The sequence below is a fragment of the Odocoileus virginianus genome, chromosome 19, assembly GCF_023699985.2.
Source record: "Odocoileus virginianus isolate 20LAN1187 ecotype Illinois chromosome 19, Ovbor_1.2, whole genome shotgun sequence".
NCBI lineage: Eukaryota > Metazoa > Chordata > Mammalia > Artiodactyla > Cervidae > Odocoileus > Odocoileus virginianus.
The window spans coordinates 26342916-26360392 of record NC_069692.1 but is presented as its reverse complement, the minus strand read 5'-3'; the positions used below and the strand labels follow the sequence as shown (position 1 = coordinate 26360392).

General features: G+C 36.4%; 1 protein-coding gene across 3 annotated transcripts in view; it reads right to left on the bottom strand.

The window, feature by feature from the left end:
• The window catches only part of PDSS2 (decaprenyl diphosphate synthase subunit 2), a 254362-nt gene that overhangs the window by 189197 nt on the left and 47688 nt on the right, over positions 1 to 17477 (bottom strand). The window contains exon 2 of one of the 3 annotated variants that reach the window (XM_020892367.2): positions 6829 to 6879. The exons of the other annotated variants lie outside the window; for them this stretch is intronic. Within the exon in view, the coding sequence (XP_020748026.1) occupies positions 6829 to 6879 (51 nt within the window). The remainder of the gene's footprint in view (positions 1 to 6828; positions 6880 to 17477) is intronic. 3 annotated transcript variants of the gene reach the window in all.

Below are 17477 nucleotides of genomic sequence, written 5' to 3'. Positions count from 1 at the left end.
TCATTATTTTCACTCCTTTGATGATCAGTTTTGGTTCTTTTTTTTTTTTTGGTTTTTTAGTGGGTCTGAGTCCCTCTAAAGAAGAAATTCTTAGTGTTTTTCCATCCCGTTATATGAGAAAGAAAGCATACAGGGGGCTGAGCTGCCTAACTGCCCTTTCCTAGGTGAGATAAAGCTCTAGGAGTTTCCTTGGACGGCTGGCCCTCCTTACTGAAAAGAGAACTGGGAGCACTTCAAAATGCTTACTTTCCCTTTCCACCTGTCAGAAACATAAGGGATTTTTCTCAGATCTTCAACATGAAAAGTGGTGAGACACCTGGAGACAAAAGTCATAAAAGTGTGGGGATCTCCTTAGACTGGATTCCCAGGAGTTCTTAACTCTCAAGCTAGTCCACAGTCAGTCTTCAAGCAACTAGTAAGTTATCATTTAAGTGATCCTACAAACTGCAGCAGCTGGTGCTCTGTATTCACCTCTCTAGTTTTCAGAGTGACGATTGTCCTATGACCTCAACTCTGAGAAATATATTAAAAGTTACTGATTTTCAGTTTCAGAGTTTTTTTTTCTTGTAGAAGAAGGGGAGCAACAATTTCTAAGCTCTTCACATGTTAGAGCAGAAACTGGAAGTCTCAAGAGATACAGATTTATTTTTCTACTATTTCTTTCCCTAAAAGTTATTAATAATCTAAATTGAGGCACAGAATGTGCTAAAAGACGTAAAAGAAAAAACTTAAGGTTTATTTTAGGTAAAACAATACCCACTAGATTATATTAGACACCATCCCCTTTTCTCTTTATCAGTCTGCCCTATTGTGGCAGGAGCCTTGTTTGCCATGAGTATACTGCATGCCTGGTGCATAAAACAGTATGTGGCACACAGTAAGCATTCAATAAGTATTTGTTAGACTACTGAGCTAGGAGATAAGGTGCTTTTCCTGACTCTGATCTCCATTATCATAAGGCTAGAAAGGGGCCAAATCCAGCCCTTGTTTTCTTCTGGGTTTTGTGTTTCATCACCAATTGAAATAGAAAACAATTTTAAATCAAAGAGTTTTAAAGTATATTTAAAATACTATTAAATACTCAGTAACAACAGAATTTCTTTATGGCAACAGAAAACTGACTCATCCTCTTGGTCATCTTGGACACGAGATTTTTTTTTAACCTCATTTATGGATATGTTTCATTTTTTCTTATGATCCTGCTTATGTTTACTTACATATCCAAGAAACTGAAGTAGTAAACTCATTAGATATTTTTTAAACAAGCTAGGCAGTATGGTCAAAGGCAGAATTTAATATTTAGAACATTTGGCACATTCAAAGATCACAATTTGATGTGCTATGACTGAGTTTCATGCAATGCAACTAAAATGCTTTCATTATGGGATAACTTTTGCAGCTGTACTTTTTGACTTCCATTTTAGGATGTCAATATACTTTAAAATATTTCATCTTACTTATACATATTTCATTAAAACTACAGTAATTAAAGTATACTACAATAAACAAGCCAATATTGGCAATACAGAAGCCAATATGTTAAGATAAAGAGTCTGCTGCAAATTTTTTACAGCTACAGATAAAATTTTAAGAGGTTTAATACTAGATACACAGTTTATAAGAAAAAAGAAATATTCACAAAGGAAGATAGCAGGGAACTTACTGAAAGATGTTAATGTTGGAAAAAGTTCTCTTATAATTTGATAAGATAATACTAAAATTAAATGAGAAATATGAACTTCATCCTGAAAGTAATGGGAAGTCACTGAAGAATTTTAATCAGGAAAGTAATTAGATTAACTTTTATAAAGATTATTTTAATTCCCTTCATCACACTAATTGTTTTAAACTTATTTATTGTGCTTCCCCAACTAGAATGTAAAGTCTATGAGAATACAGATTATATCTGACGTATTCATTGTTATACCCCCCAATAGCTATATGTCACGTGCAGCAGGTAAAAAACAAAAATGGCTGAATGAATTAACATAAACAACCAGTTAAGAAGCTAATGCTTTTGGGTGGGGCTGGGCAACAAAACAACAACAACAAATAGTTAAGATCCTAAACCAATGAATTATTAGTAGGGGCACAGTCTCAAATCAGCCTGAAAAATATTAAAAAGTCAGATTTGAAAACTGGTAACCAAAAGTTGTGGGCACTGAGGAAAAGTAAAAAGTAAAATATCATGTGTGGAATTTCAAAACCTACTACAAAGTAAAAATAATAAAGACAGTGTATCAATGGCATAAAGATAAACAAACAGATAAATGGAATAGACTGGAAAATCCAGAAACAAACTCTTAGATTTAAAATCAGTTAGTTTTTGATAAGGGTACCAAGTTCATTCAATGTGGAAAGAACGGTATAAATGGTATGGGACAACTGGGTAGCTACATACTAAAGAATGAAGCTGGACTCTTATCTCACACTATATACAAAAATTAATTCAACATGGATCATAGAAATAAACTATAAACACTTAGAAGAAATTACCAGGAGTATATCTTCATAACCTTGAATTAGGCAATAGCTTCTTAGATATAACATGAGCAACAAAAGAAAAAAAGAATAAATAAGTTGGATGTCGTAAAAATTAAAAACTTTTGTGCAACAGAGGATACTATCAAGAAAGTGAAAAAACAACCCACATAATGGAAGAGAATATTTGCAAATTATATAGCTGATAAGAGTTGTACCAAGATTATATAAAGAACTCTTACAATTCAACAACAAAAAGGCAAATGACACAATTTTTAGATGTGGAAAGGACTGAAATAGATGTTTCTCTGAAGAAAATACTTTAATAGCCAAAAAGCACAGGAAAAGATGCTCAATGTTATTAGCCATTAAGGAAATGCAAATTAAAGCCACAGTGATATACCACTTCACATCCATTAGGGTGGCTAAAATTATAAAAGAGAGAACAAGTGTTGATGATGGTATGGAGAAACTAGAACCCTCACTCACTGATGATAGAATTGAAAAGCTATATAGTCACTTTGGAAAACAGTTTTAAAAGGTTAAACAAAGTCAGCATATGATCCAATAATTTCACTCATAGGTATATCCAAGAGAAATTAGAACATACAGCTTATATAAAAACTAACATACACATGTACACAGCAGTATCATTTGTAAGAGCAAAAAAGTAGTTAACAACTCAAATATCTAGCAACTGATTGATGGATAAATAAAATGCAGCAAATCCATATAACAGAATATTATTCAGTCATAAAAAGAAATGAAGTATTAGTATATGCTACAAAATAGATGTACCTTGAATATACTATGCAAAGTCAAAGAAGCCAGACACAAAAACACAAATATTCTATAATTCCATTTACATGAAATATCTAGAATAGGCAAATCCATAAACAAAGAAGCCAGATTAATGGTTACCTCAGGTTGATGGTGGAGGACTAGGAAAAGTGACCACTAATGAGTTCAGTTCTTTTGGGAATGATGAAAATGTTATAAAATTATTAGAAAGTGGTGATGGCTGTACAACTCTGTGAGTATACCAAAACTCAAAGAACTAGTCTCTTTAAAAGATGAAGTTTATCATATGTAAATTATATCTCAATAAAGCTATATTAAGATAGCACACACAAGCCCTTCTGGACTTTTGAATAGATCATTTGCTTCCCTGGTGCTTTCCAGCTGACTGCTGCAAAATGCTCAAACAAATTTCAAAAATAAAACATACCAAAACTCTTTCAGATTTATAACTACAGGCCTGAAAGTTAATTTAGGGAACTGTTAAAGAGTGTGAAGTCCTTGACAGCCATAAAACTATCAACAGCATAGTTCTATTTCCCTTCATTCCTGACACTGTTGTTTATTTCCTATTGCATTATCTTATATATAGTGAGTGTTCAACAAAAGTTTGCTCAAATGAATCTTCGAAAAAAGTCTGGGAATGTGAATGCTTAGAAGAAAGCATTGCTATAGTGAGGCTTTCCAGAGGAGTACTGATTTCTGAATTCCATCTCTTTCTATTTTTAGACTTCAACTATCTTGAGGACAGGAAAGATTTGAGATGTGAGAGTTGAACCATAAAGAAAGTTGAGAGCCAAAGAATTGATGCTTTTGAACTGAGGTGTTGAGAAGACCCTTGAGAGTTCCTTGGACTACAAGGAGATCAAACCAGTCAATCCTAAAGGAAATCAATCCTGAATATTCACTGGAAGGACTGATGCTGAAGCTGAAGCTCCAATACTTTGGCCACCTAATACAAAGAGCTGACTCATTAGAAAAGACCCTGATGCTGGGAAAGATTGAAGGCGGGAAGAGAAAGGGATGACAGAGGATGAAATGGTTGGATGGCATCACCGACTTGATGGACATGAGTCTGAGCAAGCTCCAGGAGTTGGTGATGGACAGGGAAGCCTGTCGTGCTGCAGTCCATGGGGTCACAAAGAATTGCAAACAACTGAGCGACTGAATTGACTAACTGAAGATTTGAGAAATCTTCAGAACATGATCCTAATATAAGGGGTGCCAGTATTACCTTCTTGAATTTTTAATTGAAAACATCTTTCATGCAGAACATCTCTACAGCAGAGTTGACATAAAACACAACAAACACCCTCGTACCCTGTTAGATTAGGGAATGGGGTGGTCTGTTTAATATCCACTCACTAAACATAGATTAGTACTTGTCAAATGAATTGGAACAAAACTTACAACAAACTGAGTTGATGTGATCTTATCTTTCTTGAATAAATCAGACAACATTTAGGTATCTTGCACTGCCTTAGGGTCATGGCTGTAACCAACTATCATTATTCTTTATGTTAGGTTGTTGTTGCATGTGTACGCAGTGAGGAAGTTTCAGTTAATGCCAGATAGACTAATTTTTACTGTATGACAGTGAAACCAAGAAAATTAAAAGCTCAAGTCTGCAAGCTCAAACATCTTTTAAAAAATAAATAAATAATCTATAATTTACCACTAAATTATGAAGCAAAACAAAAGAAAAGCTGAATGAAAACTTAACTAGGAGGAATGCTGGCATTTGGGAATCCTTTCAAAGAGGAGGGATCAAAGGAGTAAGCTTCATACAGTCTTTCAAATATGAAATGTCTGGTGGACTATAAAGAGAGGAGGAACAGAAGGATCTCTGCAAATACTGGTTTGATGAAGACACAAAAAGAGAAAAGCTAATTTATTATTTGTGCCTTTTAATTTCTTTCTCTGTGTTCATTCCAAGAAACAGACAACCACACCAGGCCAAGCAAACACGGATGCAGAGTTATAATGCTCTTTTACATGTTAAGTTCACAGCAACAATTTTATATGGCCTGGAAATTTCATCAAATCTGTAAGTTTCCAGGTGTTGCCAATTCCACCTTTAAAAATCACTACTGTACACTTCAGCAAAAATACACTGCTTAAAATATCTAACAGGGTGGCTTACTGGAACGAGATATCCCATGAAAGGCATAGTAAAAAGTCTACAGAAAATCATATGTAATATGTAATATCTTATTGATTGTTAAGTAAACAGAACATCTACCTTGGAACTTCACATTAAATGAAGGTAAAGTTAACCTCCCTTTCTCCACTCTCTTCATTCTCTAGCCTGTCCTCTAAAATAGCGTCTTTGAAAGGGCAGCTGCAAATTTTTCTTTTCGAAAACCAACTCTAACCCACATTTTTAAAACTAATAAATAGTTATATGTATTCACAGGGGGAAAAAATCTGGCACTGAACTTTTCTTCTGAATTCCCATATACAGGAATCAAAACAATTTACAAAAGATATCTGTAAATTAGACAAGTAACCTCATGCATATTAGATACACGCAGAAAGATTATAATTTAAACAATTATAATTGGGGACATAGATTTAAAAAAACCAAAAACTAAAAAGTTGATTCTATATTAAAATGTCATTTGAACACAGTAAACATTGTTCTGTGTTTTATGAAGGCTCACGGCAGGGCTAGGTTTACATTTAAATCATTGACATTATTTGGTAATTATTCATTTTGGGGTAAAATCTAAGACAGCCACTCATGTCATAAGACCACATACTATAGAGTTGGAAGGTATCCAAGAGCTCACTAGTCTAAATTTTCTCATTTTACAAAAGAACAAGGCCCAACTAGTTAACTGATTTGTCCAAAATGCCTGGTGCTCTCAAGATTCAGACAGAGCAAAATGCTGGGTTTATCATCTTTAACATTGAAACTAACTGAATCACATTTAATCAAGGAGAAACATCTTTCAAAAGCTTAATTTTTTACTTTCACCATAAAGTGATTTTCTGAGTTTGAAAGAACATTAAGTAGCAATCACTCTCGGTAATAAAGGAAATCTTCAAATATTTCCTCAAGATCTAAAGCAATGGAAAATTTTAAAATAATCTAGGATAAAAACAAGGTCCTACTGTTTAGCACAAGGAACTATATTTAACATCCTGTAATAAATCATAATGGAAATGAATATAAAAAAGAATATATATATGTAAATATATATATATAAAACTTAATCACTTTGATATACAGTAGAAATTAACACAATACTGTAAATCAACTATACTTCGATAAAAATACATAAATGAATAAAAATTAACCAGGGAAGTTCAAAGTTAGGATTCTCCCTTTTATCTTTTTCCCACAGTACTAGATGCAGAGGAATCTTTTATCTGAATTCAATCTAAGGAAAGGAAAATCATTAACGGAGCAATTTAATCCACAAACTGCCATCTCCTCAAATAATTCTGATGGGTTTGTCAGTTTTCTGCTAACCATTGCAATATGCTTTGGTATCCTGACCATTGTGGACTAGACATTCCCAAAAAGGGTCTGACTTGACCTACTTAGACCTTGACACCTGGAAACTGCATTGTTCCCCATCTTCTCTCCACCACCTGTGAAAAAAGATCAGAAAGGTTAGTTGGCAGGTCCCGAGAGGAGCTACCCCATGCCCAAGGTCAGGGGCGGTGGCCGACAGAAGCTACCCCACATCCAAGGAGCAGCAGCTGCGCTTTGCTGGAGAGCCGTGAAGAGATACCCCAAGTCCAAGGTAAGAGAAACCCAAGTAAGACAGTAGGTGTTGTGAGAGGGCATCAGAGGGCAGACACACTAAAACCATAATCACAGAAAACTAGCCAACTTGATTACAGGACCACAGCCTTGTCTAACTCAGTGAAACTAAGCCATGCCATGTGGGGCCACCCAAGATGGACGGGTCATGGTGGAGAGGTCTGACAGAATGTGGTCTATTGGAAAAGGGAATGGTAAACCACTTGAGTATTCTTGCCTTGAGAACCCCATGAACAGTATGAAAAGGAAAAATGATAGGATACTGAAAGAGGAAATCCCCAGGTCGGTAGGTGCCCAATATGCTAATGGAGATCAGTGGACAAGTAACTCCAGAAAGAATGAAGGGACGGAGCCAAAGCAAAAACAATACCCAGTTGTCGATGTGACTGGTGATAGAAGCAAGGTCTGATGCTGTAAAGAGCAATACTGCATAGGAACCTGGAACGTTAGTTTCCCAAATCAAGGCAAATTGGATGTGGTCAAACAGGAGATGGCAAGAGTGAATGTCGACATTCTAGGAATCAGCGAACTAAAATGGACTGGAATGGGTGAATTTAACCTAGATGACCATTATATCTACTACTGTGGGCAGGAATCCTTTAGAAGAAATGGAGTAGCCATCATGGTCAACAAAAGAGTCCGAAATGCAGTACTTGGATGCAATCTCAAAAACGACAGAATGATCTCTGTTCGTTTGCAAGGCAAACCATTCAATATCACGGTAATCCAAGCCAATGCCCCAACCAGTAATGCTGAAGAAGCTGAAGTTGAACGGTTCTATGAAGACCTACAAGATTTTTTTAGAACTAACACCCAAAAAAGATGTTCTTTTCATTATAGAGGACTGGAATGCAAAAGTAGGAAGTCAAGAAACACCTGGAGTAACAGGAAATTTGGCCTTGGAGTACGGAATGAAGCAGGGCAAAGGCTAATAGAGTTTTGCCAAGAGAACGCACTGGTCATAGCAAACACTCTCTTCCAACAACACAAGAGAAGACTCTACCCATGGACATCACCAGATGGTCAACACCAAAATCAGATTGATTATATTCTTTGCAGCCAAAGATGGAGAAGTTCTATACAGTCAGCAAAAACAAGACCAGGAGCTGAGTGTGGCTCAGATCATGAACTCCTTGTTGCCAAATTCAGACTGAAATTGAAGAAAGTAGGGAAAACCACTAGAACATTCAGGTATGACCTAAATCAAATCCCTTATGACTATACAGTGGAAGTGAGAAATAGATTTAAGGGACTAGATCTGATAGACAGAGTGCCTGATGAACTATGGATGGAGGTTCGTGACACTGTACAGGAGACAGGGATCAAGACCATCCCCATGGAAAAGAAATGCAAAAAGGCAAAATGGTTGTCTGAGGAGGCCTTATAAATAGCTGTGAAAAGAAGAGAAGCGAAAAGCAAAGGAGAAAAGGGAAGATATTCCCATCTGAATGCAGAGTTCCAAAGAATAGCAAGGAGAGATAAGAAAGCCTTCCTCAGTGATCAATGCAAAGAAATAGAAGAAAACAACAGAATGGGAAAGACTAGAGATCTCTTCAAGAAAATTAGAGATACCAAGGGAACATTTCATGCAAGGATGGGTTTGATAAAGGACAGAAATGGTACGGACCTAACAGAAGCAGAATATATTAAGAAGAGGTGGCAAGAATACATAGAAGGACTGTACAAAAAAGATCTTCACGGCCCAGATAATCACAATGGTGTGATCACTCATCTAGAGCCAGACATCCTGGAATGTGAAGTCAAGTGGGCCTTAGAAAGCATCACTACGAACAAAGCTAGTGGAGGTGATGGAATTCCAGTTCAGCTATTTCAAATCCTGAAAGATGATGCTGCGAAAGTGCTGCATTCAATATGCCAGCAAATTCGGAAAACTCAGCAGTAGCCACAGGACTGGAAAAAGTCAGTTTTCATTCCAATCCCAAAGAAAGGCAATCCCAAAGAATGCTCAAACTACCACACAATTGCACTCATCTCACATGCTACTAAAGTAATGCTCAAAATTCTCCAAGCAAGGCTTCAGCAATACGTGAACTGTGAACTACCAGATGTTCAAGCTGGCTTTATAAAAGGTAGAGGAACCAGAGATCAAATTGCCAACATCCACTGGATCATCAAAAAAGCAAGAGAGTTCCAGAAAGATATCTATTTCTGCTTTATTGACTATGCCAAAGCCTTTGGCTGTGTGGATTACAATGAACTGTGGAAAATTCTGAAAGAGATGGGAATACCAGACCACCTGACCCACCTCTTGAGAAACCTATATGCAGGTCAGGAATCAACAGTTAGAACCGGACATGGAACAACAGACTGGTTCCAAATAGGAAAAGGAGTACATCAAGGCTGTATATTGTCACCCTGCTTATTTAACTTATATGCAGATTACATCATGAGAAACGCTGGGCTGGAAGAAGCACAAGCTGGAATCAAGACTGCCAGGAGAAATATCAATAACCTCAGATAGGCATATGACACCACCCTTATGGCAGAAAGTGAAGAGGAACTTAAAAGCCTCTTGATGAAAGTGAAAGAGGAGAGTGAAAAAGTTGGCTTAAAGCTCAACATTCAGAAAACTAAGATCATGGCATCTGGTCCCATCACTTCATGGCAAATAGATGGGGAAATAGTGGAAGCAGTGTCAGACTTTATTTTTGGGGGCTCCAAAATCACTGCAGATGATAATTGCAGCCGTGAAATTAAAAGACACTTACTCCTTGGAAGGAAAGTTATGACCAACCTAGATAGCATACTAAAAAGCAGAGACATTACTTTCCCAACAAAGGTCCATCTAGTTAAGGCTATGGTTTTTCCAGTGGTCATGTATGGATGTGAGAGCTGGATTATAAAGAAAGCTGAATGCTGAAAAATTGATGCTTTTCAATTGTGGTGTTGGAGAAGACTCTGAGAGTCCCTTGAAATGCAAGGAGATCCAACCAGTCCATCCTGAGGGAGATCGTCCTGGGTTTTCATTGGAAGGACTGATGCTGCAGCTGAAACTCTATACTTTGGCCACCTCATGCGAAGAGTTGACTCACTGGAAAAGACCCTGATGCTAGGAGGGATTGCTGGCAGGAGGAGAAGGGGACGACAGAGGATGAGATGGCTGGATGGCACCACCGACTCGATGGACATGAGTTTGAGTAAACTCTGGGAGTTGGTGATGGACAGGGAGGCCTAGCGTGCTGCGATTCATGGGGTCGCAAAGAGTCGGACACAACTGAGAGACTGAACTGAACTGAACTGAAAGATGAGATGACAGGCCTGTAGATGCACCTGTGGCCTCTGACCTGTGAGCAGCATTCTCACTTGCATGACAAACTGAAGCAGCAGCCTGGATTTCTAGAAATATAAGCAATTTTCATTTAAATGAATTATCTCTAGAGACCCTGGGTAGATACCACAAATGAGATGCTCATAAATTTTCTTAGCAAATCCTTAACCCTCATTTTCACTGATACCATTATTTTTGTATGAATAAGAAAGAGTAAGTAAAGAGATCTGAGGGTAGAAATTTTTTAAAGAAAGAAAAGCGTTATTTGCTCTGTTTGGCTTCAAGATAAAGCTAATATGCAGCATGCCAAAGGTTAACCAAAATAATCTGGAATCCAAAGAATAAATATGAAAATTAAAATAACACTGAGACATAAAGATCTGAAGGATAATGGGTACCCACAGTTACTATGCAGGTGTTCCACAGACAAAGACAAAGATGTCTTTCTGTTCCTGCTATCTAAACCTAGAGGCTTCAACCTTTAAGCCTGATACAGAACTACATTATAAGCTGTAATGATTTCATTTTCTCTATCCTGTGAGATATTAGAAATGTCCAAATTATGGTCAGACTGCAAAACTAAAAGTAAAAAAAAATGCACAGAATTGCTTGTGGGTGTCATTAAAGAAAGTGAATAGACGATTAGAAGAGTGATATCACAATGAGGAACCTCACAAGGAGACTGGCATCATTACATGATGTCAACTGTTTAACCAATTGAATTACTTAATTCTGATTTCCTTTACCTATTTATTCCTTAATCCACCATTACTGAAATTAGAAGATTTAAAATCATGCTCCTAATGAGGAAAATTGTATCTCTCAACAACAACAATAAAATATACTAGACTCAACAGAGACACCAAAATTCCTCACAGAGAGTCACAAAACAAGAAGACAGAATCTGTCATTGTGCTTACTTAACACTGCATAGTTTATCATACAAAACAGGACACTACTGAAAGTGAAAGGGGACGCTATTAAAAATTAACACTAGGAAAGGATGCAGAGCAACAGGAACTCTCATTTACTGCTGATAGAAATGCAAAATGTTAATAGCCACTTCAGATAGTTTGGCAGTTTCTTATCAAGTTAGACATATATCCACCACATAACCAACTCAGCAGTCACATTTCTAGTTATTTTCCCAAGTGAAATGAAAACATGTTCATGCAAAAATCTGTATGTAAGTTTTTACAACAGCTTTATTCATAACACTAAAAACTGGAAGCAACCAAGATACTGTTTAACAGGGTAATGGACAAACAAACTGTGAGACATCCATACAATGTAATACTATTCATTGATAAAAAGGAACAAGCTAGTGATTCAGACAAGATGGATATAACTTAAATGTCTTCCTAAGTGAAAAAAGGCAGACCTGAAAGGTTACATATTATGCAATTCTCTTCATATGACATTCTACAAAAGGTGAAACTAAAAGTACAGAAAAACAAGTAAATGGTTGTGAGGGACTGGGGGAATGGACAGCAGTTACTAAAGGGGACACATGGAAATTTTTAGGGTGGAGGGAATATTCTGGAGAGGTAGATAACCTGATACTATGTATCTGGTAAAGCACAAAGAACCTTACAACACAAAAAGTAAACTTTAATATATGCACATTAAAAAAAAAATCAACCAAGAGGTTGGGGACCTCAAGATGGAATGCAGACATAATCTCACTGAAAAGGGTACAAGAAAAAAAAAAAGGAGCTGACTTAAAATTACTTTGGAAAATCATGTTTTGATTGGAAACAGTAAGGGTAGAAGAAAAAGGAACTGTACGTGAACAGTTTTCTAGTTGGCAGGTTGTTTCTTATAGTGATAGAAGTTAACATTTCTGAAACTGCTTTACCTGTATGCCACAGCTGAAGAAATAAGGAGATGGATGATAGACGGTGGAAGCCAGGCTAAAAAGTTCAGATAAACAAAAGGGGAAAGCTAAAACAATTCTATGGTATGGGATTAGTTAGCATTATCACTATGAACTGATGTCTAGCTTAATATACATACAGATGAAAAGATACAGAAATAACTAAAGGTGTGAGATATATATATATATATATATAAGAATTAGTATATATACATGTATTTCCTTGCTCTGTCTGTTGAGAAGGCCTAGAAACAGTGACATTCCAGTAGCAATGAGCATATTCATTGCCCAGATATTGGTTTATAAATACCACTAACCATGGAACCAGGGCTTCTTGGAGAAATGGTTGATTCTAGGACTAGGGCAGAGAAAATACAAGATGAGCCCACAGCATCCTGCAGTGCCAAAAAGTAAAGAAGTTTTCAAAAAATCCAAAAGGATGGGGACTTAAGAGCCAACCTGAAAGAGCTTCCATCTGCCAAAGTTGGAACCACCCGAACAGCAAAGTAGCATAGTAAGGAATTACAACTCTAAGTATAAAATAAACACACACAGATCCATACTGATATCAATAAATGACTGAAGAAATAAATGAGGGAGAAAAGACAGATCTTCCTTACAAAATTTCAAATAATTTATGCAGATACTCTAAAGGTTTAATCTACCCCTCCTTTGAGCATGGGCTGGACTTACTGACCTACGAAGAACAGAGCATCGAGGGTAGAGGTAACCTTATAGTGAAGAAGCCTAGCAAACACCGCCTTGGCCAGATGACTCAAGGTTAACATCAACAATAGTAAGTCATATTGACAAAATGTACCCCTAATATTATGTGATGAGAAGGACAATTTATTTCTGTGGTATCATTCCCCCTAAAAACATAAACTCAGTCTACACGTGGAAAACATCAAGCAAACCTAAACTGAGAAATGATAATAAACAAAACAGCTGACAATACTTCTCAAAACTGTTAAAATTATGAAAGATAAAGACTGATAAACTGTCAAAGAACAGAGGAGGCAAAGAGACATGATATCTAAATGCAATGTGGTATCCTGGATTGAATCACAGAACAGAAAAAAAGACATTAGTGGAAAAGCTAGCAGAATCTGAATAAAGTCTGGAGTTTAGTTAATAGTAATGTACTGCTACTGATTTCTTAGTTTTGACAAATGTACCATGATTGTATTACATGACAATAGGGAAAATGAGATGAGGGATAAAAAAACTCTGTAACATATTTGCAACTTTTCTGTAAATCTAAATTATTCCAAAATAAACAGTGTAATTAAAAAGTATGCCAGGAAAAAAAATAGGACATTATGCTCATCTCATGTATGATTCAAGTATACCTTCACTTTTAACATCCTTTGTTGAAAATCTAGAGCGCAACAGTTGAGTTTGTGCTATCTGATGATAAACAGAAAATCTAACTGGATTCCATCACTGCTAAAAAAAATTTTTTTTAGACTTGCTTTTATAATTTCTAGCTATAAATATGCATTTCTTAAATGCTTTAATAAAAGGCACCCTGAACTGATTTGGGGGGGTACAGAAGATAATTTGTAATGAAATTTAGAACTTCCTTTCTGTTCAGGTTTTACATTTAGGGCTTAAGTATTTTATTCTTGCAGAAGAGATAAGAACAACATGGCAACTGGAAAAGAAACCCCATTACTCACATGATCAGTGATGAACTGGGGAGTCCACAACACTACTGTATCTCAAGAGAGATAAGAAACAAACAAATTGGGAGAGTTTAAAAAGATGACTTACAAGGATAAACAGAAGTAAAAGAAGATACTGAAAACTGACAAGCCATCTTCTCTCCTCGGCTGGTAGCAAACAGGCTGCATGTTTTAATTAACTTTTTGTATTAAAACAACTCTGTCTGCTGAAGTAAGATTAACATTCTCCTTAGAGAGCTCTTGCTGCCAGAAATACCTTATATTTGGAGGGGGTGGGTGGGAATAAATTACAGAGAGAGTATAGAAATCATTTGAAAGCAAACATTTTTCTTGATGCTCTTCTCCCTTCAATAGCTGTATGAAAAGGGTAGGTGTTTAAGGGCGTTACAGATATTTCTAAGTACACTAGAATGGCATAAACCCACATATTTCATGGGGGAGGGGGAGATGCATGCTGCCACTGCTGCTAAGTCGCTTCAGTCGTGTCCAACTCTTATGCGACCCCATAGATGGCAGCCCACCAGGCTCCCCTGTCCCTGGGATTCTCCAGGCAAGAACACTGGAGTGGGTTGCTATTTCCTTCTCCAATGTATGAAAGTGAAAAGTGAAAGTGAAGTCGCTCAGTCGTGTCCGACTCTTAGTGACCCCAATGACTGCAGCATACCAGGCTTCTCCATCCATGGGGTTTTCCAGGCAAGAGTACTGGAATGGGTTGCCATTGCCTTCTCCGAGGAGGTGCATAACAAACTAGAATTACAGACAAAATTACTTTCCAGTATGTCCAAAATACCAATGTGCATTATAACTGAACCTAATAGTAACACAATAAATATTACCCTTAATTTTCCCATAGAATCCACTTTATTTATTCATTTAGTCAATAAATATTAACGTTCCTTATATGCTAGGCACATTTTTTTTTAACAGCTCTATTTGTTTGGGGAGAGAAAAGATACATGCTCATTATTTTAAAATTCAAACAATTCAAACAAGTACAAAAACGACAGGCAATAAAAACCATTCTACAACCTAACACACCCAGATTTAACTTTGGTGAAAAAGAATCTAGACACTCCTCTTTTGTCAGGCACATTAATAATTGATTTATTGAAAGCAATTTAGTCACTTTTCAAGTAAGTTTCTTTAGAAAAAAGGATAACTCAGCTAAAAAGATTGAATTTTTAAATCAATATTAACCCTAGACTCTACCCTTATTAAAAATAATTTGAAAATTCAGCCCAATGATTTTCCTTCACCTGAAATGTATCTAATAGAACTTTTCTCTATTTCTACCTAGCCTATAGTACATAAATAGTCACTTACTACCTGCAGCAGTAAAAAGTAATACTAGGCAACAAAACAAAACCAAAGGAAAAAAAAAAAACCAGTAAAATATTTAAGTGTTGAAAATCACATTTAAAGGCAGGGATAGAGGGGTGAAGACAGGGAACTGCACAAGTCGTTGCATATTTCTTTTGATTTTTACTTCCATGTTCATCTTGAAAATTCTCAACAGAAAAAAGTTTAGGCACTTTCTTACTAAATACAATTTTAAGTTAACTTGGGCTTGATTCACTAGGTTAAATCTGAGAGTGAAAAATGACCATATCTAAAGCTTTCACAGCATCTGAATTTTTAATACAGTGCAAACAAAATATACTCTCTTCTAAGTGATCAGTTATCCCTATTCCCACCCACCTTTCCTTTCATTCCCACTTACATAGATATCAACAGATGACTTGATGGATCCCCCTGACTTCCATCCTGGCCTCCCTTCACTTTCTCCTCACCTCACTCTAGTGTCAGAAGTTATAGGTATACTCTGGAATTGATTTCAGAATGGTTCCACTAAGAAAACTTGGCATTCCTCTTTTTGAAGCTTAGCCTTTGTTTTGGCTCTTCTCTTGCTGCCCCGTAACTCAATACCCTGTCTCTATGTCCAACTGGGGACTGCCCATGTCTCTACCTACTCTTCTTCTCAATATCATTTCTGATACTGCTGAGGCTATTGATCTTTAAAAAAAAAAAAAAAACAGCATTTGGCTTTAATATTTTTCCTCTATTATCTATTTTCTTTCTCTCTGATTTCTGCTCTTATCTTTATTTTTACATTCCTTCTGCTTACTTTGGGTTTACTTTGCTCTTCTTTTCTAAGACTTCTTCAGTTGGAAGATTAGACCACTGTTTTAAAGTAAGCATATTTATCTTAGCTGTTTCAACATTCTTGTCTCATAGTTCCATCATTTCTGCCTTTACTCGGTTTGTTCATTTGGTTGTAAGTTATATTTTCACGTTTATAATGTTTTTACTGTATGCTAAATATTGCTGATTTGTATTCTTGAGTGTTAGATTCTGTTAAAAGAGGACTGGACTTTGTTCTAATGGGCAGTTAAATTACATCTAAACCAATTTGATCCACATGGGGCTTATGTTCAGGATGGGTGTAGAATAGTCTTCATTCTAGAATTTAGTCCTACTACAAAGTGGGTGACCCTTCTGAAGTCTTCCCTGAAGTTCCCATGTATTCAGAGAGGTCTTTTTACTCTGGTGATGGGAACCCAAATGACTTCTGATTCTGTATGAGCACTGGGAAGTGTTCAGTTTACAGCTCTTAATAACTTCTTCCCTAGAAGCAGTTCTTTCCCAACATCATGGCATTTCACCATAGCCAATGTGCAGAAGTGTGGGACTCCTATACGGATTTCTAGAGCTCTTTATCTAAATAACTCCTTCCACTATGGTTATTACCCTTAAATTCCAGCCACCATGGCATCCCCAAAGTCTGAAGATTGTGTCTCACACTAGTCAGCAATACCATAGGGTTCTATTTGGGATTGTCCTCCTGTACCGCAGTCTGGAAACTGACTCCAGGCAAAGAGCCACAGCAACTGCAGAGCTCACCTCTTCTGATTCCTTCAGGAATCAGACTGTTAGACCGCCAGTTGTCCAGTATGTGAGGACAATTGTTTCAAGTATCTGTCCAGTTTTCCAGTTGTTTATATAGAGCAGCAATTCTAGATCCTGTACTCTCATGGTGAGAAACAAAAGCCCTTTCTCACAGTATTTGACTGTATATCAGACACTATATATAAAACAACTGTAGAGACTACATTAACAAAAATGAATGCAGTGAGCCTATTACTTCAAAAGAGAAAAATATCAGCATTTGTTGCCAGCAATAAAATTAGAACCTTCAGGCAAAAATTAGAATTGCAGAAAACATATCAGCGACCATAACCTTGACAACTTTCCAATTCTTACTCCTTACTACTTTTCGGATAAGATCAGTGGTGATACTAACACATGTGTGGGGTTTTAATGTTGTATACTAATGATTTGCATACCTCAGTGAACCAATGTTTCCAAATGACCAATGCATGGTACAAAATTATGGGTGAGTAAAATATTCATTCAAAATAAAAGACAGTACAATAGATCTTAATGTAATAATATACAAAAGTTCATTGAAATGATTTCAGATTCCACATTGCAACTAACCTTTAAGAAACTACTGTCAAGTTCTGCTGTAAGATCAAAGAAGAATATTCAACTACCTGAAAAAATGATTAA